Source organism: Morchella importuna, assembly GCF_003444635.1.
Source record: "Morchella importuna strain M04M26 chromosome Unknown Morimp01GS003, whole genome shotgun sequence".
NCBI lineage: Eukaryota > Fungi > Ascomycota > Pezizomycetes > Pezizales > Morchellaceae > Morchella > Morchella importuna.
The window spans coordinates 1178060-1204681 of record NW_025763400.1 but is presented as its reverse complement, the minus strand read 5'-3'; the positions used below and the strand labels follow the sequence as shown (position 1 = coordinate 1204681).

General features: G+C 45.6%; 7 protein-coding genes across 7 annotated transcripts; 1 reads left to right on the top strand and 6 right to left on the bottom strand.

Annotated features, from left to right (window-relative positions):
• Positions 1-5935: 5935 nt before the first annotated feature.
• Positions 5936-8688, top strand: LAJ45_01821 (uncharacterized protein; the record flags this gene model as incomplete). Its single annotated transcript, XM_046111414.1, has 6 exons — positions 5936-6018; positions 6092-6162; positions 6241-6992; positions 7049-7290; positions 7364-8049; positions 8105-8688. 6 exons carry the CDS (start codon positions 5936-5938, stop codon positions 8686-8688), a joined length of 2418 nt encoding a protein of 805 aa, XP_045975358.1.
• Positions 8689-8955: 267 nt separating this feature from the next.
• LAJ45_01820 (uncharacterized protein) lies at positions 8956-10803 on the bottom strand (the record flags this gene model as incomplete). Its single annotated transcript, XM_046111413.1, has 6 exons — positions 8956-9307; positions 9382-9694; positions 9771-10230; positions 10285-10553; positions 10615-10645; positions 10711-10803. The coding sequence occupies 6 exons, from the start codon at positions 10801-10803 to the stop codon at positions 8956-8958; spliced, it is 1518 nt and encodes a 505-aa protein (XP_045975357.1).
• Positions 10804-14702: 3899 nt separating this feature from the next.
• Positions 14703-17620, bottom strand: LAJ45_01819 (uncharacterized protein; the record flags this gene model as incomplete). The annotated part of the gene is made up of 5 exons (XM_046111412.1): positions 14703-16445; positions 16494-16548; positions 16613-17330; positions 17387-17454; positions 17508-17620. The coding sequence occupies 5 exons, from the start codon at positions 17618-17620 to the stop codon at positions 14703-14705; spliced, it is 2697 nt and encodes an 898-aa protein (XP_045975356.1).
• A 337-nt stretch (positions 17621-17957) lies between these two features.
• Positions 17958-19031, bottom strand: LAJ45_01818 (uncharacterized protein; the record flags this gene model as incomplete). Its single annotated transcript, XM_046111411.1, has 2 exons — positions 17958-18239; positions 18315-19031. The coding sequence occupies 2 exons, from the start codon at positions 19029-19031 to the stop codon at positions 17958-17960; spliced, it is 999 nt and encodes a 332-aa protein (XP_045975355.1).
• Positions 19032-21362: 2331 nt separating this feature from the next.
• LAJ45_01817 (uncharacterized protein) lies at positions 21363-22020 on the bottom strand (the record flags this gene model as incomplete). Its single annotated transcript, XM_046111410.1, has 2 exons — positions 21363-21918; positions 22013-22020. 2 exons carry the CDS (start codon positions 22018-22020, stop codon positions 21363-21365), a joined length of 564 nt encoding a protein of 187 aa, XP_045975354.1.
• A 302-nt stretch (positions 22021-22322) lies between these two features.
• On the bottom strand, positions 22323-22690 carry LAJ45_01816 (uncharacterized protein; the record flags this gene model as incomplete). The annotated part of the gene is made up of 2 exons (XM_046111409.1): positions 22323-22514; positions 22568-22690. The coding sequence occupies 2 exons, from the start codon at positions 22688-22690 to the stop codon at positions 22323-22325; spliced, it is 315 nt and encodes a 104-aa protein (XP_045975353.1).
• A 1613-nt stretch (positions 22691-24303) lies between these two features.
• On the bottom strand, positions 24304-26096 carry LAJ45_01815 (uncharacterized protein; the record flags this gene model as incomplete). Its single annotated transcript, XM_046111408.1, has 3 exons — positions 24304-24901; positions 25113-25427; positions 25639-26096. The coding sequence occupies 3 exons, from the start codon at positions 26094-26096 to the stop codon at positions 24304-24306; spliced, it is 1371 nt and encodes a 456-aa protein (XP_045975352.1).
• Positions 26097-26622: the final 526 nt, after the last annotated feature.

The window sequence follows — 26622 nt, the reverse complement described above, 5'->3', positions numbered from 1 at the left end:
GGTTGCTACGCACACCCAATAATCGTTTTCAAATGATCATCGGGAGGCGGAGTTATCACCGGGCCTACTCCGGAGTGTCTAGCCCTTCGAGATTTCCGTCTCGTAGACCCCGCAAAATGACTTTAAGCGAAAACTGGGGATTTTGTACTACATAAATACTGGATTTAACGCTCGAGTAGGTGCTCATGGAGATGGCTAAACTTCCAATGGTTGCCAATGAATCATCCGCTATGCTCACCTGAAGGCGTCACCCTGGATTATCTTATGTAGCGTTATTGTTTGCATGCAGTATGCAAATCCTTATTTTATGAAGGTTGCAATATATGCATGATGCACGAGTTTCCGCGACCGTGACCGTGATTGGGCGTGATAAATACTTGGAGAGCGAGTACAATCTCCAAAAAAAAGGCTTAGTAGGTTGCACACAGTACTGCGTGATTGGATCTCTCGATCCACTCCCTCTGCATACAGCTTTATAAATCCAATTTCTTCTTCTTAGACTTAGCGCCATACTCGAATTTGTGGGATCGTGGTGGTTGAAATAAGGTGCGTCCCTGGGGTAGAATATGCACAGCACCCGAGAACCCAGTTACTGACACATTCTGTCACTGTTATACCGGTAAGGTTAGACGATATTGCATGCTAAGTCTTATTGACATGGAGCCCACGTTTGTTTCGTGCATGTCTTTGGGTCGTGAAGGATCTTCTTGGCTGTTGATAAATTTTCAATACATGTACTTGAAGTCAATACCCTTTGGTAACCTCCACGCCCACTGTTTTGAATGTATGTATACAAGTATGTATATGTGTGTGGGAATGGGCAACACAACGCCACATGAGATTACAAAAGACCTATCCTCTGCTGACAATATTTACTTCATATCGATATATTTATCCCTACGAGCTCGTCAAATCACAAGCCCGAACTACAAATACATACGAACATGTAAATGTAGTTATATAACTTTGAGTTATATATTAGTATATAGATACTAACGATGCCGGCATGTTGGTATAAAAGTCCTGAAGCAGCGACATACACAGTAAGGGTGTTAATACATTAGGAATTATCCCGTGTTTATCGACCTACAACCAATTATATTAGCCCTGGGACCTCATAGAGACTGACACAGCTGGGCGATGGTAATATACTCTTAATCGGATCGATGGTAAAAAAAAAAAAAAAAAGAAGAAGTGCTGAAGTCAAATCCGCCTTCGCTTACTACTGGGAAGCCCCTTTTCGATATCTAGTACGTCGCATTATATTATCGATCAACCAGGATAGCCATGCCAAAACGAGCTGTTATACAGTGTGTATATTTATACATGTACCTAGAATTCCCAATAGAAGGGTTCAGGAGAATGTGTACGTTTTAGTAACAATTAAACGAGTGATATTCAATGACTAAGAGCCACACGTACAGCCAATATATGTATAAAGAGGGACAGATATTCCCCCGTCCCCCGGGGTCGGATGCCCTTCTGTATTTTAGATAAAAAGGCGTTGATCGACTGGATATATTACTGCATGTAGGCAATCTGTGGCCCAAAATATATCTAGTTGAATTCCTGTGGTTGGTTAGCTCAATTGACGACTCGATTGTCTTGCGAGTCGCGTATGTAAATTTACATGCATGTATACACCTTTACATGCAGGTGTGAGTGATATCTTTGCATGCTCTTCTCAAGCACGCTTTCACACTCTATCTGTCTTCCCCATGTTTCAGGTTTACGTGGAGAAGCTATCCCGGCTAAATTGCTGTCCTTGCATGTTACGCAAGATCTGTATAAAGTATGTATGCATGCATCTAATATATTCCCCCTTTTGGGTCCTTGAACTTTTATTTGGAAATGATCGATACACATAACTACTCGCACATTTGATAGATTAAACTATCGAGCTCTAGTAACAGCTCTTGATATCATTTATTCCGTTGTATTCTACCACTTGCCGAAATCCGAGTGGAATATATCTGGCTTGTTTTAGATATAATGATGGCGTGGTGTCGCGTAGAGCTCCGGTAATAGATATATCAAAAGGAGGCCTGGGCGAGACTTTGAGATATATGTATCTTCCCCACTCTTCAAAACCGATGGAAAGTAATCTACATGTCCGGCTAAGGCCCCAAGAGGCCTCCGGTTCATCATTCCTTGAGAATATTCATTCAACAAGATAAGTGATTGACAACGGAAGAAGCGAGTGACAACCTGTGAAGGAGGGCTCAAACGCGAAATGGATACAATATATATATGGCCAACGTAATGGTCCGTTATAGAAAGGCTCTTTTAACATTGATAGCGTCTTATATAAAAGCCAAAATGCCATAAAAAGATCTAGAACTCGGAGATAATTGTCTTCCCGGGTATTCATCCTCGCCCGTTCCGTGCAAAAATCCACCGGGACCCCTTCGGCCGACCTGGCCAGATTTCTGGCCCTAAGACGGCAGGTGCGAGTTGAAGAGTAAATTGCTCATTATCATCTGTCCTTTATACATCAGTTGTTTGGGTTGGGGTGGCATGTATTGGTTGGCCGGAATGGCACTCGTCAATTGCTTTACTCATTTTTGTCCTTCCCGCAATTCTTTATCACCTCAAAGGATAGAGCTCATTCAATCAATTTGAAATCTCCGGCAACTCCCTTCCTTCTGATGCTTGGCCAGAATCTGCCCTTCCCTCCTCCCTCGTTGTTGGGAATTGTTACCTTGTGAACTTATAAATCTCCTTTGATTATACATGTACATATAATTATTGTCAAGCCAATACTGCTTATAACTGGTACCCAAAACAGCTCGGTTTAGCTTTCTCAGCAGAGCTACGGTGTCAAGAAACGTACACTAAAACTCCAGAGAGTAGGGTGGCGTCCTCTGATACAATGGTCAATGCAACCATGATCAAAAACTAACTGTCATCAAGTAGAACCCTCAAAAAGAGAAGAAGGATAGACAAGAGGTTGTGAAATTGAATTTAGCCTATGATTTATAACTTCTATGTTGATTAATACTAGTACTTATGTGTATGATCTATGCATATGTATAACATACTACTGTTCTTGATGTGATTCTCATTAAATCCCTCTAGATCTGCAATGACTTTTAATCGTGGCCATCGACACCATTTACCGCGTACGCGTCTTTAGATTATGTAATACAAATTATTCCTTAATCCTTCTAATCGCAAACTCTCGAGCCCCTAAGCCTCGGGGTAATATAATGCAATGTTCTGCTGTCAGTGCAATTGTGCCGTCCAACCAGCGAATCATGGTTCTACGCCCAATTTTGAATATGTGCATGTAGTGAAATGCCTATTTTTCCTGAACTTGTTTGTTAGTTCGAATTCCTGGTTAATAGAATTATGTATTATGATACCAAAATAAAATTCCGCGAACATTATCTCTACAAGGACAGAACGCAGCTGTGCTCAGCTACATATATACTAACAGTTCAAACACTAGAAAGCTGTATCAATTAGTGTATGAAGAAGGTCTGGCCTGTTAACGTTTAGAGCACGGAGCTCCTAGGTATAACCTACAATTATAGTCACTGCAGCTTCCCTCATCACATGCATATAAAGTATAAAGCTTAATTAAGCCTACACCGCACATTCACAACAGGCTAATAAATCAGAAGAAAAGTGGGGCAGGTAGCGCCATCGTATCCTACAGTAAAACGTGCCTTTCCCCGCCGATCTTCCTTTAACTAAGTTAACCCATGTGCATGAGGGGAATATGAAACATGGAACGGAAAGAAACGATGGGATGATGCATCTACCACTACATTAATTAGGTGGAGATCTAGACGTGTACTGGAGATGACCCGGGCGATGGATGGGATGAACCTCGAGCCCCCACAAAACAACAAACCCCAGAAGGTGTTTTATAGCTTCCGCTGGTTATACAGTCCTAATTTGTGTCTGACTACATGTTAACATGTACATGTTGCACATATTGTGTTCTGGCTTGGCCTGTGTAGATTTCACCTCACTTAAGTTGGTCTGGTCAGCTGAGTGGTCAGTAAATTTATTAACATACAGCTTCCAGTGAATTTTATATGAAATTCCAATAGGCTGCTGTATCTAGAGCCCGATCAACTTTATAAAATATACCTACGACGTCAACGTCAACATCGTGTTGAGGCCTAATTCAAGGCATCAATGATAAAATCCAACCAGTAGAACAGGTCGAGGGGTTTGTGCGCTTGGCATAGTACGGAAACTCTTATGACTGGGAAGGCTGACATCAAAGGCTAGTACAGACATGCCAAGTTACAGTTCATGGACCCAATTAAAAGCCTAGCTCGGTGACTCCGGCCGTACCATTTGATTATCCTTGATTCCAGGTGCGTATTAATTCCTTACCATTAGGTTTTTATAATCAACAGTAGCGTTTATCGAGTACAGTTAGGTCCAGTCGTATGTACATACATACATACCTAGTACTACTCTATATAATTTATATAATTTTAATTATAAGTGGCCACTCTCGGTGGGAACGCGACCTCCATGCACCCTACCAACCGTATCGACATATGCATGGTCTTTCATATTCAAAAGAGTGAGGCCGTATCGAGCCTGCCCCGAAAGACTTCTATGAAGTTCAGAAACGCTGTTTTATGTGTCGTTGCAATTGCCGGATTCAATTTTCGATGATCAATTGATCAATTGAGGAGTTGCGCGCAGAAATGATCCTTCATTTAGCCTTTTTAGAGCTCTGTATTCCTTTAGTACTGGCAATTTTGTGTGTGCATGTGTGTGCATGTGTGTGCTAGATATGGCCATTCCGAATCAGGAGGTTCTTGATTGATGATTAACTGACTACATACATGAGCTACATACATGTATGTACCCTCTATCAAGATATCGGGTGGTCTGAATCCAGTAGACATGGGCTGGGTTGGTTTGGGCCAGCACTGGCCGGCAACGATTGCTAGTCCGTACTACGAATATTAACGGCCTCATGGAAGTACTCACGACGTAGTACATGCTATCACATTGGTGCCGAGGTGTGTACTGTAGCTACATGTAGGTGTAACCTTGGTGTTCTCATCACCCTAACGACATTCCAACAGCAGTTGTGGCAATGTTGCGGATGCCCACTATCAGTGCACCCTCGGATTTATTCTTTAGTAGAGATGTACATCAGATCAATAGATAGCCTATGATTTATTCCCAGCCTACATTGCAGTATTATTTTTGTTGCTAGTGGTACCAAGGCGTTCAGTAAAAGGTCCCGTTGCAACGCTTGTAGGTACATCTCTTCACGACCTTTTACTAAACGCCTAAGCTGTACATGTAGTGTACCAAAAAAAAACAGGATATGAATCGATACTAGCGTGGTCACATCACGCACTCCAGAGCACTTTACTGGCCCCGGCCGGGACATGCATCTCATGTCAATTCTTCTGCCCACACGCTGGGTAGAGTATCCATTCAGTTCGGAGTAATACCAGGCACCAAACGGGACTCGATGAGCTACGAGCTACGTACTGTACCCCCCCGGTCAACACCATCATTGTGGTTAAAAGGAGGCCGGTTAAATGATATTCGTGTTCTCCCCCGCATTCCACAGGGATTCCATGCGTGTAGGACAGGGGCAGCAGCAAGTCCTGGCTGTTGTGGAGTGTGCAGGTGTGTATATGGAATAAATTAATCAGTACCCCAACAGTCCCCGCGCACCGCTTATGCTTTCGCTAAACTCGATTTGATATTTATCAGGGAGAAAAGCCCTGCAGTAGGAGTAGGGTGGTGTAAGTGTCACACAGGTAAACCGTTACATCTCGGCGATTCATTGTACCTGGGCATCCATATTTTCTTCCTTTCCTTCGGGCTATATCTCCAGAGCATCTTGTCGCATTTTTGACCTTCATCCCCTCGGAAAATATTCTCATTAGCTTGGAGCATCTATTGTCTTCTCTAATCAATATTAATAACTGTCATAAAAATGAAGAGAGCTGCTTCAAAGGATAAAGAAAAGGACAAGGGTGAAAAAGAAAAGGATGAGAGTGTTGAAGATGAGGGACCAGCGTAAATTCCCACCAGCTCTTTCTCCCTTGAGAATTTCTGAACTGCCTATAGCTGCTAATACAAACGTCTACAGATGTCAGTCCTGCCGAAAGAAGAAAGCCAAATGCTCACGAGAGCAACCATGCTCCCATTGTGCCCGCATGAGTTAGTCTCTCTGGCTTCAAATGGTTCCTTGACGAAAAACCTCATGATACTGACCGACCGGGTGTACCCCGATACCAGACATCGAATGCCAGTATGATGAGTCGCGTTCACGACCGGGAGTAAAAGCCGGTGTGATCGAGTCGTTAAGTCAACGCCTCGATATTTTAGAGAAGATGTTCATTGGTCAAACTCTCGTAACACGCCAACTTCTTTCTACAATTCGAGAGCTCAATCCAAATCTTGGGCCCAAATCACCTGGGAATTTCGCCCAGTTGTCTGACTGCGGGTCTCCTTCCAAGCCATTGGACTTACTTACTGCTGAAATATCTGGTCTGAAAAGAGAACTGTTACAAGCATCATCTCCTGCAACTTCAGGTAGTGGTGGTTCTGCAAAAAGACAACGCCTGAACAACCACCACGATGTCTCCCCTCGATCGTATCAACAACCAACATCAGATCCAGAGCTTAGCCAACAGCGGCGGCCAACGATTGTTGATCTCCTTGACTGTGAAGATTCCTCACTCCCACCTGCTGATTTGGTTGATATACTGGTGCACTTGTATTTTGAATTAATCCATCCATGGATTCCAATCCTGCATAAAACTTCCTTTTTGCGGCGTCTTGAGTCGGTAGCCACGCGACCGGCACTCTCCACGATCCTCCATGCCATCGTGGCGGCAACGGTCCGGTTCTCGGCAGATAAGCGGCTGGAGCGAAAAGAGGTCAGGGATCGATATTTTAGGATTTCGAGACAGACAGTGATTTTGAAAAGTATGGAAATGTTTTCCGTTGAGAATTTACAAGCACTTGTAATTATAGCTTTTGATACTGTGAGTCTTACCAACCCCAGCTGATTTAGGCGAACTAATTTTACTAAGTTTCATAGATTGGCTCAGGAAGAGGACCAAAATCATGGGCCATAGTGGATTCCATGACAAGAACGGTCGAGCATCTACAACTCAGTTTCGAAGATGATGCAGAAGGAAATACAGGAAATAGCTCAGCGCACCGATTGATAAATAGGATGAACTTCCTCGGACCCTCAAAAACCTGGACCGAGGGCGAAGAACGAAGAAGGGTGTTCTGGAACGTTTTTCTTCTCGATAGATTTTGTTCAGTCGCGACTGGGTACGTCTCCTAACCCACCCTTATTTAAAATTATTTAGCCTAGCTAGCTGGCTAACAAGATATTGACATCTAGATGGAATACCTCCCTCACAAGCGCTGATGTACGCCGTCGTCTCCCCTGCGAAGGCGCCATCTGGGAAGCAGAAAAGCCTGTTCGAACTCGTTATTTCGGTATATCAGATAACTCCGGTACACAAAACATACGACGACAAAATGGAGGGGGGGTGCCACTTATAAGTGACCCCTTTCCTAGTGACTCGGCTAATAACTCTAATGGATTCTATTCCGAAGAGGTAGTCAATCTTGGCGGGTTTTCTTACTGCATTGAAGCTACTGAGTTACTTAGTCAAGTCACTAGGTTCTTTCTACAGCAGGCAGTAGATCTAAAATCTCCTGAAGAGGTACAGCAGTGGCTGATGCGCTTCAAGGAATTGGATCTAAGGTTGGTTAGATGGAAGTTATTTTTACCTCCACAGTGGAGAGAGGCAACTGTTGTGAATGGAAAGATGGATCCCAATCTCACATTGGCACACATTACCCATAACACTTCTGTCATTTTGTTACATCAGGGCATTGCTTACCCATCCGTTCAGTGGCAAACACTTTCCATAAAGTTGCCATCATCGAGTTCAGCAGATACCTGTTTATCTGCTGCTGTGGAGATCACAACCATTACGCAGCAGTACCTGATCCACAACACCGGGCTTACAAACCCCCAGTTTGCATTCTGTTTATTTGTCTCTGGTCGAGTGCTATTAGGTTAGTTGACTTGAGCCCTCTAACACAAGCTTGTCTAACAATGCCCCAACCATAGCACATGCTTCGTTCTACAACACTGAGCTCCGACCTGAATTCGTCACTCTAGTCAAAGCGCTATTCGACATCTCCAAACGCTGGCGCGGTCTCTACGCAGACCATGACAATGCCTACAACCTTCCGGCGGGCTTTGCTCAACGCCTCCTTCAAGCTCAAGCACAAAGTGACCCCAAAAACACACTGTTCAGCGATTCTGCTGCTACAGGATCGGTCGACATTTCCAAGCCAGCATACTCTGATCATTTTGACTCAGACGAGTTCCTTCAAATGACAGGTAAAAGTATGAATGGAAAGAATGGGCAGCTTATGGAGTCAGAGCCATTAGAACTTGCAAGTCCACCCATGCCATTATCTTTCCAGGCGCCTGCAAGCCACGTAGGCAACGTGAATCATCCCTACGGCAACAGTCTCGAACACCAACAAGATGAACATCAACATTTTGATAACGGGTATAATGGCGTTATTGATCACTCGGACGGAGGTATCTTTACGGTAGAGCAGCTGACAGAGTTCTCAAATCTGTTTGCAGATCCGCAGTTCGCCGGATTTGACCGAGTACTTACGTATGGCGGCGGGATGTAAATGGACTGTGGTTTTGTGGCTACGGGGCTTCTACTGGCGTTTTTTTTTTTTTTTTTTTTTTATCGTTTATCATTGGTCTATTTGCGGAAGAAAAGTCCCTATTCACAATAATAATATTTTGAGCTTACACTGACTTTTATTTTACATACTCTCATACTATTTTTGGAAGGATAACGAAGCCTGTATTGAAAGGAATGGGGTATGTAGATACCAGGTTGAGTAATCAGGGAATAAAAGGAAATGATACCACACATAGTCTGTCGAGCTCTACTCTAAAAGTCCCAATGACAACAACTTATTTCCCACCTGCAATAAGAAATAATCCGCATAAACAAGTCCATGATCAGCCCACCTCCTAGGGGCGTATTCATAATTATTAATAGTAGCGTTCTTCAAGATGGCGTCGAAACCTCCCATGTCGACTTTACCGTCCTTTAAGAACCTGGCACGAGGAGATAATGACATCTTGAGGACTGAGTTTATAATCTTCTTCGCGGCATATAGCCATTCGGCTCCTTCGAGTGGCCCAGAACAGTGTTTGTAGATCTCAAGAACACCCGAAACAAATATCATTGCAGCTGATGTGTCACGATAAGTCGGACGAGGTGCGTCAAAATCCCTATATCATTATTTCAAGTCAGTAACTGCAGTGCCTGGGCGGCGGTGTTAAAGAAAGTTATGAGATATACTGACCAATGGGGAACACCATCTGCCGGAAGCCTGGATAAGAAATACCGCGCCAACCTTTTTGAAGCATCTAAGAATTCTTTTCGTTTTGTCCATCCATAGACTTGAGCAAACCCGAGAACACCCCATGCCTGTCCTCGACTCCAAGTGCTATCATCCCAATATCCCTGATTTGTGAATTTATCCTTTACTTTCCCGCTATGCTGGTCAAAATTGACAACATGAACTGTAGACCAGTCCTCCCGAATGTGGTGCTTTAATGTTGTTGAGGCGTGGGTTATTGCGATATTTGCTAGACGTGCATTGCCAGTTTTAGACGCTACATACAAGAGCAAGTCAAGGTCTTTCTGGTCAGTAAAATTGTATGGAATTATTGGATCATGGACAAAGCTTACTCAACATGTTATCTATAATGACTAGATAGTCTTTCGACGGATCTTCGAACTTATACCTCTTGGTTCTACACACATCCCAACTTCTAATAGCTCCGACTCTTTCATCATATCTACTAGCCAAACTTTCTGCGGCGGTCACAAGCGTTTGAAAACTTCTATCGTTCCCAGTCAGCTCATAATCTTTTTGAAACGACGGCTGTATCATGAATCCAAGATCATGAGTATCGGTTCGTTTCGCCTGAGCGTGTAGGTTTTCTGACCACCAACGACTGGCGTATAGAAGTTTTGCTTTATGGAGCTTGGCTTGGGGGAAATGGTTTGGATAGAGCTCAGCTCTTTCCAATAAGAGGTAGAGACTCCCGGGGAAGAAACCGGACGTCCAGAAATCGATATCGGTATTTGAGTAGGTTGTCCCGTTTGGAGGTTGTGTATACTCCGGCGCTGATTCTGGCGGGTGGTTCTAACGAGCAGTTCAATATCGGTTTTAAATTTAGGTTAAAGCAAAATAAGTTACCTGCCATAATGCCTCTGCGGCTATCCCCCAAATTTTTGCTACCACGTTTTCTGAGAACAATTCAGGCAAGAAATCCTCTTGGGCTTGCGTCCAAAAGGGCGAATGGTCTGCATCATTTGAGGCTACCTCAGAACGAAGTGAACTTTTTCGACTCTTTGTTTCATCCCCGGTAGCGGCAATACTGGAGGGAGGTGTCTCGGAAACCTGAGAAAGACTCTCCTCCATCATTGTTGAAATAGGTGTTTGGAGAGGAGATTGAATATCAAGTACTTTTGATACACTGCGTTAACCTTTTATGTTCCTCTATCGTAAAACATTGAGGTTACATACCTGAATCACGGACCTCTCTCTCGGGTATTGCCTATTATCAGATTGTATCAGCACTTTATCTCGGTATAGCAGCTAATCAGAAGCGAGGATACGTACCAGTTGCTCGGGGATACACATTTCGATTGTCTTAGAGAATGGCGCCCTCTCCACTGTAGCCTTTGGCTTCCTTTGCAATCCGCCGCTGCTCATTGTTTCTTATGTTTTCTTTGTCAAAATGTACAGCTGAAAAAGCAAATAAGAGTATCTTTCGAAATATTTATCCAAGAACTCAAGAACCTAAGAACCGGAGCGGAAGAAGATATATGCGAATTAAACTTGAAGTAACAGCAAGATTATACCAAATCAAAAACCCCTGAAGAGCGCAGAATATCAAAGATCTCGGTAAGTAAAAATCCGTTGTTGGGAACAGAAGGAGCTATACCTCTCTATGCCCTACTCTCACGAGCGGAGAGTATCCGGGCTTCTCCCCCTCGACAGTCTGAACATGTCCGGAGCATCTCTCGGAACCTGTCCGAGCGATTATATAAGCAATTATTTGGGACTGTTTCAACAACGACCCTCCATCACTTCTGGACTTCCTGAACTCCCGAGATATCCGTCGATCCCCATCTAGATATTCCGTTGATATTCAAAGTAGAGATATTGTTTGGAGATTTTGAGAAGCTGAGATGAGCGTGGGGGTGAGTAAAAAGCTGTGTGCAAGGATGGCCGACTTCAAAGCCGTAGGGTTGGGCTAGTCACCATGGATCTACATCTTGGAGGGACACATCGTCAGTACTGGATCAACTCTAACATGTGTTCGTCGATCTTTTCTATCCCAGAAATCTGGGTCTCTAGGCAGTATTCTCCTTTTGATCCTATTTGCCGATGAACCCGTGGCCAGCATTACAATCTAGCTGTTGGAAATAAATAGTAGTGAAGAATAATAAAGAATAATAAAGAATAATAAATGCGGAAGACTGTGACTTTCCCAATTGACTTGCTTAACTATAATACAGGGGGCATATAAAGCCCTTATTTATACAAGAATATTGTGCCAGAACAGTCTATATATGACTACATATTGACATATATACTGACACTCATATGAGTATTAGGACTTTGCTCCTAGGCTCGGAACAATTCCAACGCTAGCCATTCCCCATGAGCGAGTGATATTTCATGAGTACGTCCATCTTTAATTTAGGCGTTTTAAGAGTGCACGTGTTGTTATTTTTTCTTTCTTATATAATTATCATAATTATACCGGGCATAATATTAGTGTTTTTTTTGTTATAAATGTAGTCAGCTACAGTAAATTGCCCGTATTCATCTCAAGAGATTGCCTCATCTCTCTTGAATAATATATACAATCAACAATTACGCTCCTCGACCAATGAATCAAGTTATGATCTCTTCAAAATCAGGAGATACTCTGCCGATCATATCAGAATACCAGTCCAAGTCCGAGAGATAGTCTTCTTCCTTCCTTTAGGTTATTTTCGATAAAATAGTTGTATATCATGTGCATGTGGACCAGCTGAGAATTGAAACGAGGTTATAAACTGGGATCGCCCCTAGCCGATGATCAATACAGCTCCATATCTTAAAACTGAGACAGTTAATGTTTGAAGAAAGAAAGTCCCTTCGAGAGCAGGGCTTTCTGTGGACATTTCTCTTGCAAATTCATTCCATATCCCCGCACGTTGAGAGGAACAATTCCACACTTTCCTCCGCTGCCCGTTCTTCTAGTACGGTACTATATTATGAAATTTTACTTCTCTCATTGACTATTATGAATTCATGCGCCATTATACGTAGATATAACTATGGTTTATTTACCAGTCTTAGACCATTCACGTACACTCCCCGGCCCGCCCAGCGGGCGTTTTGTTAGAACGTGGAAGGTCAGTGGAGAGTGTGGCACACGTTAACAGATCTTGTTATTTCTGTTATCAATGAATTGGTCCTACACTAGATTTTAGCATCTTATTAGTGGTGGTGTTGATGGATGGTTCTAGCCCGTGGATAATTGAGAGCTAGAGCGGCTGTATATATATGGTTTGCTATATATATACCACGTCCACCACTTAAGTACAAGCACCGGTTATATTTAGCTGGCATAAATCTGGGGTGGACAATTTAGAAGGGGATTATCTGTGCATGCATAGCCGGGTGGGAATGGGGGGTATCTGTACTGTCCGTTCCACCGATACGGGCATGGACGGAAGTTCGGCACGAGCCCAGGAATTCGAAAATCAGCCTTGCAACGTCCTCAGTACATGTATAAATTTAAGAGTGGTCCCTCTTCCGTCCTTTCCTCACTGGCTTATCGTTAGCCATTTAACGCTCACTCAACCATATTGAGTCACTCACTTGGTGTCATCCCGTACTATTCAGCATCGACTTATCGCCATAATAGTTTGACCAGCCACTCAACAATCAACGAATTATCAATCAATGAATCATTATTGACCAGCCACTCACTCCTCCAATGCAACAAGAGGCCTAACACATTGGATATTTCGTCATGGAGGGGGAGAGAACCTATATGGATGGGAAGACGGAAGGATGGAATGGTCGAAGGAGGCATAGCAGTCACCGTACTGGCGAGAGTAGTCGACTTTGACGCTAGCTGTGGGCTCGTTAGAGTACTGTGTGCACCTCTAGGGTAGTTCACCACCACCATCGCCACATCTGTATCGAAATTAAATCGCTTTCTTCATCTAACTTTTGTCCTCGAACATCAATTCAAGTATCTCACAGAAACGAAAAAGTGGCTCCCATTCCATCACATTTGATAACATACGGCCACTCTTCCGGATATATTTGCAGTAAAGCTCAGACGTTTTAATTAGAGGAATGTGCCGTCTGGATATTTTGCGACTTTCAAAAAGACTATTGGAGTTGACAGGGAATATTTGAATTTCGTTGGAGTGATGGTGATGGTACATACACCAACTGGTGATATGATGGTAGCAGTGATGGATCGTAATCTGGAAGACCTGACCGATTACAGAGGCTATCCCTATTACAAGATTTGCTTTGCCTCGAATTCGGAGAGATAGAATTTCCCCATGAGCGAGTTTTACAGGAACTCGTAGTTCACATATTAAGGACGGCATAGTGAGAGGGAGCGCGCTAAATTCTCTACCTAAACGTCAGTGTTGGTTTTAAACTAAAGTATTTTACGCCGGCATGGCGCATGTGGTTTAAGCTTTATTATTTGAATGTTTTAAGTAAACACGGCCGGTGCTCATTCGATACCGGTCCCACGCCCGTCAATTTTCCCCGTGATATAGTCTCCCCCCTTTCTGAGTGAAACCGGTTTGCAGTGACGGTTCAATGAGGCTATCCCTTGGACGGATGAAACTCTCAAATTCGCAGCCTGGACCGTGCACGCACTTATTCAGGTAATATTGTTGCTTTTTATGTGCGGTAATAATCATAGAGCCAATCAAAAATCAACGCAAGTTACCAGATATGGCTAGTATCAGCTGAAAGAGGAAGGCTGCGAATTTGAGAGTTTCATCCGTCCAAGGGATATAGTGCTCTAGATTTTAATTTGGACTGGTCTTTCAGCTGCATGTGCAGGCTTCATTATCCCACGTAAAATCACTTATGTACAGTTGCACCTCGCTATGGCGGAGCTCAATATGCCGGATCCCTTGAGAATTCTATTTTTCTACTGCAAAATCAATTTGCTATCCCGAATTTCTTGGGAATATTTGCTATCCCCCCACGTTTATCTTGTTAGCTTATTAATATGAGACTATAAGAAAATAATTTTATAGACCAAAAAGACTGAAGAGTAACATAATCACATTTCAAAAAATTGGGTGAATTGAGGTCGAGTGATACCTCATGATAGATGAATTCCGCCCCCGCCAGAAAGGCTTTATATTTGAAAATTCTTGTACAATATATCATGTACCCCACGATTTACGGGGACTTTAACTAGACATGTAATTGAAGAACAATGATTAAGGATGCCAAAATGAAAGACAAAAATACACCTCCCATCACCCTGAAATTCCTCGACATTTAATCCACATCAACAATCCAATCAACAAATACAAAATCTCCCAACTCGACACCAGCCACGTATTTCACGAATAAATTTCCCATTTTTTCCAAAACCTCATTTCCCCCCAGCGATTTCCCTCGACTTCCAGGTCTAAGGCCAACTTCATGACATTATTATATAATGCTAGAGTCGGCCCAACCGGGGGTCCCAACGGCCTCGGAAAATAGTTCGTTCCCTCATCAAGTTTCTCAAATACCCGCATAAAAAAGCCTAAAAGCGCCAAAAAGTTGAGTGATCCATTCGGAATTGAACCGTTGACATCCAAAACCAATGCACGTCTAAGTGCTATGAGGAAATCCTCATCGGTTTTTTCTGGGTGATCGATTTTAACTTTATCGCTCGGCATATTTCCAGGTCGTCTCATAACCTCGAAAAGCAAATTCTCCTTTTCTCTTCTCTCTTTCTGGGCTGCGGAAGTATCATTGACGATAGGAATTCTCTCCTTAGGTAGCCTCTCGGGAATCCAATCTGCATCTTGAAGGGCACGGAGTAAACTCTTCCGATGGAAACATCGGACCTCTGCGCGACGGTATAGGCTCGACATCCGTTCCCCACTCTCAAGCACGTTACCACCTTTATTCATGCGTTTCTTTCGTGGATCCGCCAGAACCTGTGCCTTCACTCCAGCAGCCAACATCCAAGACTTGAAAAAGTTGTTGGGTCTTTTTCCACCGGTGAAAAGGTCGCTTTCAAACACTGTCAGCAGGTCCTCCATGATATTGAACTTGCCTTCGGGAATATGGCCAGTAGCGAGAAGCATATTGTAGAGATGAAAAATACACAAAGCAAGTCCTGATTTATCCCATGCAGTGATACCGAAGTCATACACAAAATTCATAGCTTCTGCTAAACCAGTTCCACAAAGCCAAGGGTTATAGGCCCACATCCCGTTGGGCTTTACGTACTCGAACCTAGATGCCGGGGCGCCTTCCGCTCGTGAGAGCATAGTATCGCCAAGAACGAGCTGTATTTCAGTCATGATATTTTGAATCTCATCAATTGGGTACTTGTGCCGCCGAGGATCCCCATAACGCTCTTGGTCAACCATGTATTCATGCGAAAGATCGTTTGCTCCCTTCAAGCATTTCGATTTGAACGAATCCATCTCCGTAAACATTTGTTCCCACGGTCTTGGAGGCAAAACACTAACCCCAATCATGACATCAAGATGCCAGCCTCTGAATGCAGTCATCGAGTCGAGCATGACTTGAGCTTGAAAAACGTGATGTGGTTTGATAAGCCTTGCAAGTGGTGCGTCTTTACGTTTCATTGCGAGGGTTGCAATTTCGCTTACGAATTCTACAGGGCCCCAAAGCATACGGCGTGTCTGGCGTCCCATATTTTCTATGCTCCAGTCCCACGTTTCTAGAGTTTTGGGTGGGAACGCTCTAGTGAGAAGTGTAGAGGCATATGAGTTCACAAAGTCGTAAAACCACAGCATAGCAAAATCCGAACGCCATTCCCGCCGCTTCTGCGCACTGAGTTTCCCTAGCTTCAAATTCGGATCCCATCTCAATGAGGCATAGGCAGGTGAGGGTTTGCCGTTTCTGTTGATTCGGTAGTCCGTGATGAATTTTCTGAGATCCTCATACGCACAAATGCAGAAATGTTCGCGGAAGTCTACCGCAGTGGTTTCAAGGGTGCCTAGAGGGCCTATCCTCCCAAACTTGAGTTTACCATCCGACCCTTCTAGGTCTCCACGGCAGAAAGTTTGGATGAGGTTGTCAAAGCTACTGAATTGAGGGAATTCTGCAGCTGCATCATACTAAAGCTGTTTGACTCTCGCTACAGCCACGTTACTAAGGGCACCTACGATAGCTATGTGCAATTCATCTGCCGCGACTTGTAGCCATAGACTTGCGGCGTCTCTTTATTTGCTGCGTCAGAAAAATAATGATAATGATTGCAATAAAATAAGTTTATGAGCTTTACCTCCTAAGGTCAACCATATCCTTGAGGAAACAGAAAGCACCAAAGACGGCCTCTGTCTCAGCTCCTGGGTCATCCTTGAGCTTGAAGTCCTCCAATGGCCATTGCTGTGGTTTCGGTTCCGGCGCCGCTGTAGGCTTCTTTTTCTTTCCTTTGCTCTTTTTGTTCTTTCGCTGAACCCGTTGTGGTGCAGGCTTGTCTGGGTTATCAGATGCTTCTCCGTCAGAAGATAGTATGTCAACCTTAAGCCCTTCAAACCGATTTGCAAGCTCATTGTCATCTGTCGCCTCATCGCCAGGCTTTTGCTTCCGCTCCTCCGCTTCTCGTACTTCCCACTCTGGGCCGCCTAGAACCTTGTATGCAGTGTTCAAGGCATCAAGAAAAGCCTTGTGGGCCTTGTTTGCTTTCTTGATTTCCACGTCTGGATCCTCCGCATATATGCTAGCCCAGAACTGATACGCACTCGTACGGGCATTGATCACATACTTGAAGAGCCTAAACACCGTTTTGGGGATAGTTTTTTCTGATTTTGCAATCAGCTCCGACAATGATATGAGCGAGGCTACGGTGATTGCAGGGCTGTCTATCTTCACCAATTGAGGCTTGCTGGGGTTATCTTCAGCCGCCTTGGAGGAGGGGGGAGAGGAGGGGGGCTGGGAGGCGGTCGAGTCTGAAGAACCTTTCCGCTCTTGCTTCCCCTGTCTTCGTTTGATGTTTGATGCTGTGGTGATTATCCATCGTATTATCTAGGCGTTGTCGCGTTTGTACTCAAGGTACGAGTTACGGCTTGGGGGAGACGACATCTGAACGAGTTGTTTTGAGAGTCTGAAGAGACTTTGGGCTCTCTGGCTGAGGTCACCTAAGAATCCTCAAAGCTGTGTTGTGTTGGCAACCTTACCGACTTGGTGTGGAGGCCAGACAAACCTCCACCCGATAACGGTCTAGACTTTGGCAGAAGTCAAACTTCTGACAGATTCCTTCATTCTTCGTCCGCCATCCAAATATAACCATATGATGCCAGTAACACTGGAAATGATACTTTGAGTGGATATCTCAAAACATTACTTAGGCGTTCACAATTTTTTTTACTGGACGCCCAAGTAGTCCATGACGTCAATCTATTTAAGCAATTAACATTTTGTTCTAAGCTCAATCTAGATTAGTCCCTACTGCGAATGCGCAGCAACCTTAACCGCATGTACCCGCACCTACAACTATAGTTCCAATTATGTACATTAAAATTTTTAAATTCATAACGCGTACCTAAATCCCATTAAACAGCAAAGAAAAGTACCTTTGGTATTGATATATAGGAAAACCCCAATCTTCAGTAGTACAATATCACAAGCTAGTATCCCTGTAGTCTTCTTCGATCCCTAATGATATCTCTTAAATGCGGCGCTGTTCCGCTCCCCGTGATGCCAGGAACCCAATCCTCCCGCCTCATCGCAACCCACAAAACACCAGCAATAGCACTGTGCATGGTAATAGTATCAATAACGGTTTGTGCAACATTGATGCGCGCCCAGGGATATACGATATCCCTGAGGGACATCAAATCGACAAGAACAAAAAACATGCCGTTGACGATTATCGCTGTTGAAATAAGGGCCAGCAGTATCTTGATTTCCTACATGCAGCGGGGACAACTGTATCAGCTTCTTGTATCTCTACCTAGCTTTAGAGAAAGAGTTGGATAATTTACCCTTTTGTCTTGATTCAGCTTATCTGCCCGGCGTAGCAGGTGTGATGAGAAATTCGAGAAATGAAGACCACATATAAGCAGCATAAAGTCATACACAAAAACGACCCTATCCCAGTGTATCTGATAGCGGCCCACGGAGTTCTCCCACGTGACGCCGTTTCTTCCACGATACATATCATTTGAATCCATGGTGTACTTGATATTGAACCCCATTATCGTGATGACAATCGCAAACATCACCGTCACGAAAAAGCGATCCAGATATATCATAAGCAATGCGAGCCTCGGTGTTCTTCCGGGACTGAGGGCGCAGAGGCGGTTATGCAGGATTGAAAATACAGACTCCAGCAAGCACAACTTTCCAAGATAGTAGCACATCGTGAAGAAGCCCCGCATTATGTTATATGTCTGACGGACGCTCAAATCCTCAGCGAGGAAAAGTGTACCGGTTATGATGTTGAAGATTGTGGAGGAGGAGAGGAAAATAAACGCGAATGGAAGCTGAGCGAGTAGGCCTTTCCGTATATCGCGGTTGGTATACCTGTAGAATATGAATGCGGAACTAAGGAGCCCAACCAGATAGAGACAGTTGATCGCTACTGGAGCCTCCATCATGGCGCGCGGACTGTTGCTATAATCGACGATGGGATATATAACCTCTGGTGAGGGTTCTGTAGGGCCTGTCATCTCTCCAGATGCACCGCGTCGGGGAGCCATGTTGTTATCGGCTGAAGTCCTATTCTAGCTAGTTGATTGTTTTCGAGGGAGAGTATATCAAACGGTGCTGCTAGCTTGAGGATATTCAAAGGGTCTGTATCTTGGGTTTTACAATGCTCAAGTCAAAGCGGTTATCAGCATATAATAAGTATGATTTTCGTTCAGTGAACGCCCATCGATCCGCCTTATATGATTGGTTGTTGTAGGTTCAAAGCCTTGCGAAACCCCATCCATCGATCACAGCCTAGCGACCAAGGACGCACTTTAAATGTAAAGAAGTATCCACAGTTAATGGCCCCAGAATTAGAGGCGCAGTGTTACATGATAGCGGACCTTATATAATAAGCGCGCGCGGGATATCAATAAGATATACTGCGGTTAGTTGACTGCGAAGACCCAACCTGGATTATTATCAAAGCATATTCGATGGAATCTTGCACGATAATTTCCCAGAGCTTAGCCAGGCACGAGATAGGAACAAAGCTCTTTAATTCCTTGACGATAAGTATGTGGCTCTGGGAGTGTCGTCCTAAGCACTGTTCCCTTTATGATCCAACGGTGGACGTGAGACCACGTTCAAACGACAACACGCCCTCTGTTCTAGATCTGAGAACACGGGGCGCAACCCGACGGCCAATCTCAGAGGACGAAAGCTTAACCCAAAGACGTTTCATTACATTTCAACTGGATGCAGTCCATTAGCGAATAATGTCTTCGAGGCTGAGCATGATATGCGTGTCTTGGCGTATGAGAGTTTGCTGTAGGTTCATACATGTATGTAGACCTAGAGATAACCTTACTGCCTTAACGTTTCATTTACCCAGGTTAAGAACTTTGAGGCCTTCATGAATGAGCACGCGCCATCTAATGAAATGAAGTTTAAAGGTTGTTGGTAGAACTCAGTGGGACTGGTACCGTAACCAGTGGTGCTGGTGCAGCCTTGCAGCAGCTGAGGAGACCGGCAAGAGTGATCGTGGGTGACTACGGCCCAACCGCAATTTTATGCATTTGAGCCCCCTTCCTCCCCCTCCCCCTCCACCCCATGGCCATCCACTCTCCCATGATAGAAATGTATCTATCGCATTAATTAATTGCGCAAGGAGGGCCGGTACCAGACAGCACCTAACTACGTACATGTGCTCTGCCGTCTAGGTAGCATATGCAGATTTGCAACAATACCATGATTGCTTGTCCCGAGCCTTATTGTTATACCACGTAGGTTTCCTAACCCGGGAGCTGCCTATACCTACATGTAGCTATACTATACACCAGTTCAAAACACAACGAGTTTCTGGCCTATATAGCCCTGAGGCATACATTATTTAAACCAGACTCGTAAATTAATAATACGACAACTAACATGTCTCACAACAAGCACAGTCTTGTGTAATAGCAGCCTCACGGGTTATTCTTCGCACATCTAAAGTATCTTGATACCCAAGTTTAATTTAACAGCGCAAAAAGAGTTCCAAAGAAGATTCTCGTACCGCAAAACTAATTATAACTGTTTATAGTTTCCCAAAAGACCGAAAGGGTAATCCTCACTACTACTAAAGTTCACAATTCTATGTGTGTGTAAATTTACGATATCTCTTCCAGGATTTGCGCTAAGCAAAGTATGTAGTTACATTTAATTACATGTAAATTAAAGTAGACACTAGAAGCTTCCCTGACTCAGATCCGGCCCCGCAAATTTTTCACTGTTCCCAAGTGTTCGGATTAGAATGGTCGGGGTAGTGTACTAGCTACATGGCCATCTAGAGCCTGGCATTGGTATGGTTGGCTAATCGGGAAATAAACGATCGGGAAAGAAGCAAAAAAGAGTCCTAGACTCGTCGAGTATGTATGTACCTGGAGCCTATAATTGCTTTTGTTCGGAGAATTTACAACAGAGCACCAAACACATGATTCCGTGCAGGGCGGGCAGTGCAACATGTGCATGTGCAGTTAATCAACGTTAGTCGAGTGATGGCTGGTGTCTGAAGTGCTGAGGGATTCGAGCTAATACCTTGAAGCACATTGACTGCCCCCCCCCCCCCCCCAAACCTTCACAATGATCACAGAGAAGGAACACTTGAATATGCGTATACCCAGCACGAAATTGTATCATCTATTTGATGCAAATATACGAGAGAAAAAAGAAGATCCAAACTTCCCACAACCCCACCCGCCAACCAACCACTCCACCCTCATCCGCAAGAAAAGAAAACTCCCATCCAAACCAGAGAAACAACGAAAAGAGTCACCAAAGAAGAAAACCATCCCAAAGAAAAAAAGAAGACCTTAACTGTCTAACAACTGTGAAGAAAAAAAGAAACCCCAACCCTATCTCTAGTAGCGGTGGTCCTGACCTCTCTCGCTCTGGTGCCTTTGAGGCGCTGGGCGGTATGTGGTGCTTGGGTCTTCGTCGTCGTTGTAGAGAGCGCGGACACGAAGAGAGCCCTCTCCATCGTGCTCCTCAACACGGTCACCGCTGCTGTTGTAGCTGATAGTGGTGTTTGTGCGGTGGACCTGGCCAGGGCGGGGCTCCTGGGAGGATCCAGTAGGACCGCGCTGCCCCTGCCCCTGCACCTGCTGCGACTGGGGCATGTTGCTAGGGGCCTTGCCGGGCTCGTCCCAGTTGTAGTGGGCACGCATCGCGGGGCCCTCGCCATCGCCGGAGTACTCCTCGATGAGGTCGCCGGTCAAGGGGTCGCGGCGGGAGGTGGTGTCTTTGCGGGCGATTCCTGGCCTATCGGGACCTTGTGAGTAGCTTGACGCCTGTTGGTTGTTCGTTGGTGCTCCCTGGCGGGCATTCTGGGCCATCTCATGGTCCTTGAGTGCCTTGTCGATAGTAGCCTGGGAGAGAACGTTGGAGACACGCTCGTCGTTCCTTTCGTATCCACCGCTGTGAAAGATGTTAGTTGGGAGTTCATGAAACCAAAACATTTCCTTTTCAATAAAAGAAGAGAAAGAGAAAGGTAACATGATATGGAACGTACCTAGACATTGTGTATAAAGTGTTGTGAGGTTTAGAGCTTAAAGCTTGATGGATTGAATTTTCGAATAGAACCGCGAGAGGATTCTAGTATAGATGTTCAAGTATGTAGCTTGTGATATTGTGTGATGAGAGTGAAGAGTAGAATGCGAAAATTTGTGCGGGAATCCAACGGATTTTATACCAAGTGCTCATCCAGATAAAAGCCAGAGAGAGCTAGCCAGCCAGCAACTAACCCTCCCACTCATCCCGCTACCTGGATTTTTCCCTGCCCCTCACCACATCGACCCCTCACTAACCAACCACCAACCCACTCAGTCAGCTCTCTCACCTCTTCCCGCCGCTATCGACGTGTCGAGTTTGCAGCTATTCCAGTCATGGTGAGGTGGTGGAGGTGGTGGTAGCGGTTGTGGTTGTGGTGGTTGTGGTGGTCTGTGGTGGTCTGTGGGTAGTATGGATGGAAGCTCTACATGCTCTACTAGACAGGCATGGTGTGCAAGCCCCTTCTGTTCTGGGTTATTGGAACTCAATTGGCCCTTGTTCGGGGGGGGGGGGGTACCTTCGCCACTCTGGGTCGGATTTCTGGTAAAACAAAACCAAATACCGCCAGTGGTTCGTCCCGGATGCATGTGCTGTACAACAGGCTAAGCTCGATCAGATCTGCCCTGCTGCGGAGAAACATGGAGGCGAGAAAAACGAAGCATGGGTAAAACCATGGCTTCTGGAACGGCGAGCGAGACGCCCCTCTCTCACTGGACGGTTGATGTTGTGGTTGGTCCTATTTGTGGTTCTGATATAGGATATCTTGGAGCTGTAGAGTAGTTGGTACAGTACCGTAGGTATGTATCTACTCTAATTCCTAGTAGACCCTACATATCTCCTAGCTCACATACATAATCTACATACTCGTAGCTTTATAGCGTTTCCGAACACGACCAATATTGCATGACATACAAAAAGGTGGATTTGGCGCTTTTTCGTATGTCATGCAATATTGGTCGCGTTCGGAAACGCTATAAAGCTACGAGTAGATATTCAAGATTGCAATGCGTGAATGTATATGCGGGCTCGTACGTATGTCGAGCGAATGCAATTCCTCCCTTGAATACCCTCGAATACCCCCCCCCCCCCCCAGTACTGCCCACTACCCGAAAGCGGGGCGGGACAAAGGAGGGGCAATGAACGTCACGAACGCTCTCTTTCCCCTCGCGATACCAAGGACTCAAAGCTCCATCCATATATGCGCTGGTTCAAACGGATTGGCCAGGAGGGGGCCGAGGGGCCAACAAGTTGACAGAGAGCGGTGGTGGTGCTTGCATCAAGGCTAAACCCACAGTTGCAAAGACCTGCCCGACGTGAGGATGCAACTATTGTATCTTACCTGCATCTGGACTAGATGCTTGGTATCGCCAAGTCGGTTGGCAGATCGTTTGCGAGGGTGATCCTGATGTGTTGGCGGGCAGTTGCAGGGGTCATGATACACGGTAGCTTCACTATCTGAGGGCAGACAGACAGGCAACCAAGCAGGGAAAAGAGGCGCTGGATGGAGGGGCAACACGCGCTGAGGGGTGGAGAGAGAGAGAGGGGGCTGTGGTGAGGGGCATCACACAAGAGAGACATTTTGGTTCCTTTCGCTGGTGTCTGAGACACAGAACACGCGGGCACTGGCTCAGGCACAGGAACAAATGATGTCGTGGTGCGGCGGCAGTATCAACTTTCAAGGTACTGGCAGTCACGAGAAAGACCTTCAACGTCTCTAGCTCGGCGGGTAGAGAGATGCTGAAGAGTAGAGTAACTACATCATGCTATGTACCTACTTCTTCTTCCAGGTATGGCACCATATCTCTGAAGCTACCTGCTGCTTCACATAAAAAGGCGCTTCGAATAAAAAAAGGCACAGAATCAAGACATGAATGACTGAAGCTGAAAAAAGTGCCAACTGTCCAATTATCTATCTACATCACACACTCTACCAGGCCAGGACAACTAATCGCATCCACAATATTCACCTGCCCTACACAAGGTTTTTTTTTTTTTGTTTTGAGACATTATCCACCAACCAACCACCACCGCCAACCCCAAGCAACAACGGCCTCTTACTGGGAAAACGTGTTTCCGTCGAATGGAACAACGAAAGTACGATCTGATCCCTCAACTCCCCGTCGGATAAAAGAGAAAACAGATGGGGGAGCTCGGAAGGAAGAAAGAAAAGAAAAAGAAAATTAAAAAAAAAAAAAAAAAAAGAGGTAAACGTCGGCACTTTAGCTAAGCTAGAGCTACCTAGCTCGCCTTCTTTTACTCCTCCTCGCTGTTTTCGTCGGCGCCCCAACCAATAATCTCACTCGATGATAACCGCATATCATTGGCAATAGCTCCCACACCCGCGATAAATCCCAACGCAGTATCAACAGTGGGATTTCCAGTCTTTGGAGTTCTCACCAGTTCCCCCTGCGGACCGGCCGCGGCCCGGTTCAAGACCTCCTCGAGGTCGTGATGGGTTACTCTACCAGTCCGTCTGGCCTTTGCGGCGCGCTTGATCGCTTCCCCCCAGCCCAATTTGAGCCATTCAGCCTCGGTGACGGGCGCTACCCGGCTGCCTGGGCGAACATGGAGATAATTCCACACTGTCTCCGCCACATGGTATCGCTTGGTGAAGCACCACAGATAGGGCCATGCAAGCGTCCAGAGAAAGGTCAGGTAGAAGAACCATCTCCAGTACTCGTTCTTGCGCATAAACGAGATACGGTTGGCGGGGAAAATCTCTACACGGGCCTCGAACACGGGGAAGTCTACTCTGATACGGCCGCGATAGTTTGTTGCGCGAATCAGGGCCTCGATGTTGCTTCCCAGCCATTCCAGATCCCAGCCTACACAGGACTTTTTCATGATGAACCTGCGATGCAATATGCAGTGTCAGTGTCAAAGCACAAGTAGGAAGAGTGTTTAGGACCCTTTATCAAGATACGATCGTGTATGTAGCGTATCTCGATACGATGTCGAATCGGGATCGATATGGATATATCTAATGGGGGATGCAGGTGGGAGTGAGGGGGGAGGGGGAACAGAGGAGTAGATAGGTAGGATGGAGAGGGGCGCAAGCATACTCTTTCAGTGTTGATTTATCCTCACAGTACTGGTCGGCCCAGCTACGAACCGTTCTTGCTTCCTCCGGGTCGGGAGCCACTGTCTTCCATCTTCCACCACGACTCGTTCTCTTTGTCGGATGGACTGTCTTCAGCGGAGGAAAGTGTCTCCCGTTTGAATAGGCCTGCTCGAGGCGGTAGCGCAGATTAATCTTGAAGTTGAAATCAGTCACCGTGGACGTCTCGGTCTTGTCGCCATTCCGCTTTCTGACCGAATGGTATCCTTGTATGTGGATTTCCGGGCTGGGCGGATTACGACTCTCTTTCAAGAGCCATCTGTAGTAGCAATGATGATATGGAATTAGCTATACATATAACTCAGTCAAAACAAAATGGCTCATTCCCGGGTGAGTTGAGCAGCCAGTCGTAGAAGCTGTACACACACACACATAACATATACTTGCCGCACCGCATCATCCTCATAGGATAAAGCAAAAAAAAAAAAAAGAAAGAGAAAGAGAAAACAAGTGCTATTGATTTTACCCACCTATAAAGCGCCTCCCCATCAGTATTGAGGTGTTTGTCGTGAGACACCACCAACGTATCTCCCATGCCAAGCCTTGTCTTTATCTTCTTGACCACCGGGCGATAATCCTCAAAGTCCGGCGGGGCATCAGGACCATCACCACCACCAATATCCCCACCAGCACCGCCAGCGCCAGCGCCAGCACCAGGAAAACCAGGACCAGCAGCACCAGGACCAGCAGCGCCAGCACCGTTCACAACCCGAGCAACATCCCCATAGTCGCCGTCCAGGTGCTCGACATAGCCAGGCAGCTCCTCGTCGTCGTCCGCCCTCGGATCGTCCTCATAGTTGTCGAGCAGCGGGATGGCGGACGAGGACGAGCCCGCGACATCGGGCTCGTCGGTGTAGCGCTGCGGGAACGGCTTTCGCGGCGCCTTGGGGCTGCGGTCACGGCCTTTGATGTCGGTGGGTTCTGACATTGTGGGTTTCTCCTAATCCTGTAGAGTATTAAGTAGGTAGGTGAAGTATGTTCTCTAGAGCGCCAGAGTAGGTAGGTAAGCTTAAGGCAGTGAAAGTAAGGCTACCACGCAGTGCAGGTGTGAGCAAAGATGTAAGTCAGTCAGTCAGGCAGCGAGCGAGTGTATCATGTAGAGCCAGAGTGAAAAGGAGCCTAAATCTCAGCTAAAGGATCGAATCGCGATCGGCACACACGTTGCAAGTGGGGAGACGCGATTCTCTATATAAGATGTCACGCGTAGAGCTATTGCGAGACCCTGGGAATACTCTACATGATCCCCAGCTACTCTGCCTACATGTATCATGATGTATGTAGCTACTTCACTTCGCACCTTCCCTCCACGAGCACTTCGCACGCCCAGAAAGGGAAGGCATGTGACTCACGCCCACCAGCGGTCCCAGGAGAGCGGGGTTAAAGCAGATACATAGTTACAACTTACAGCTAACAGCGCTGCCTGCAAAAGCAAAAAGCGTTCACAAGAAAAATGC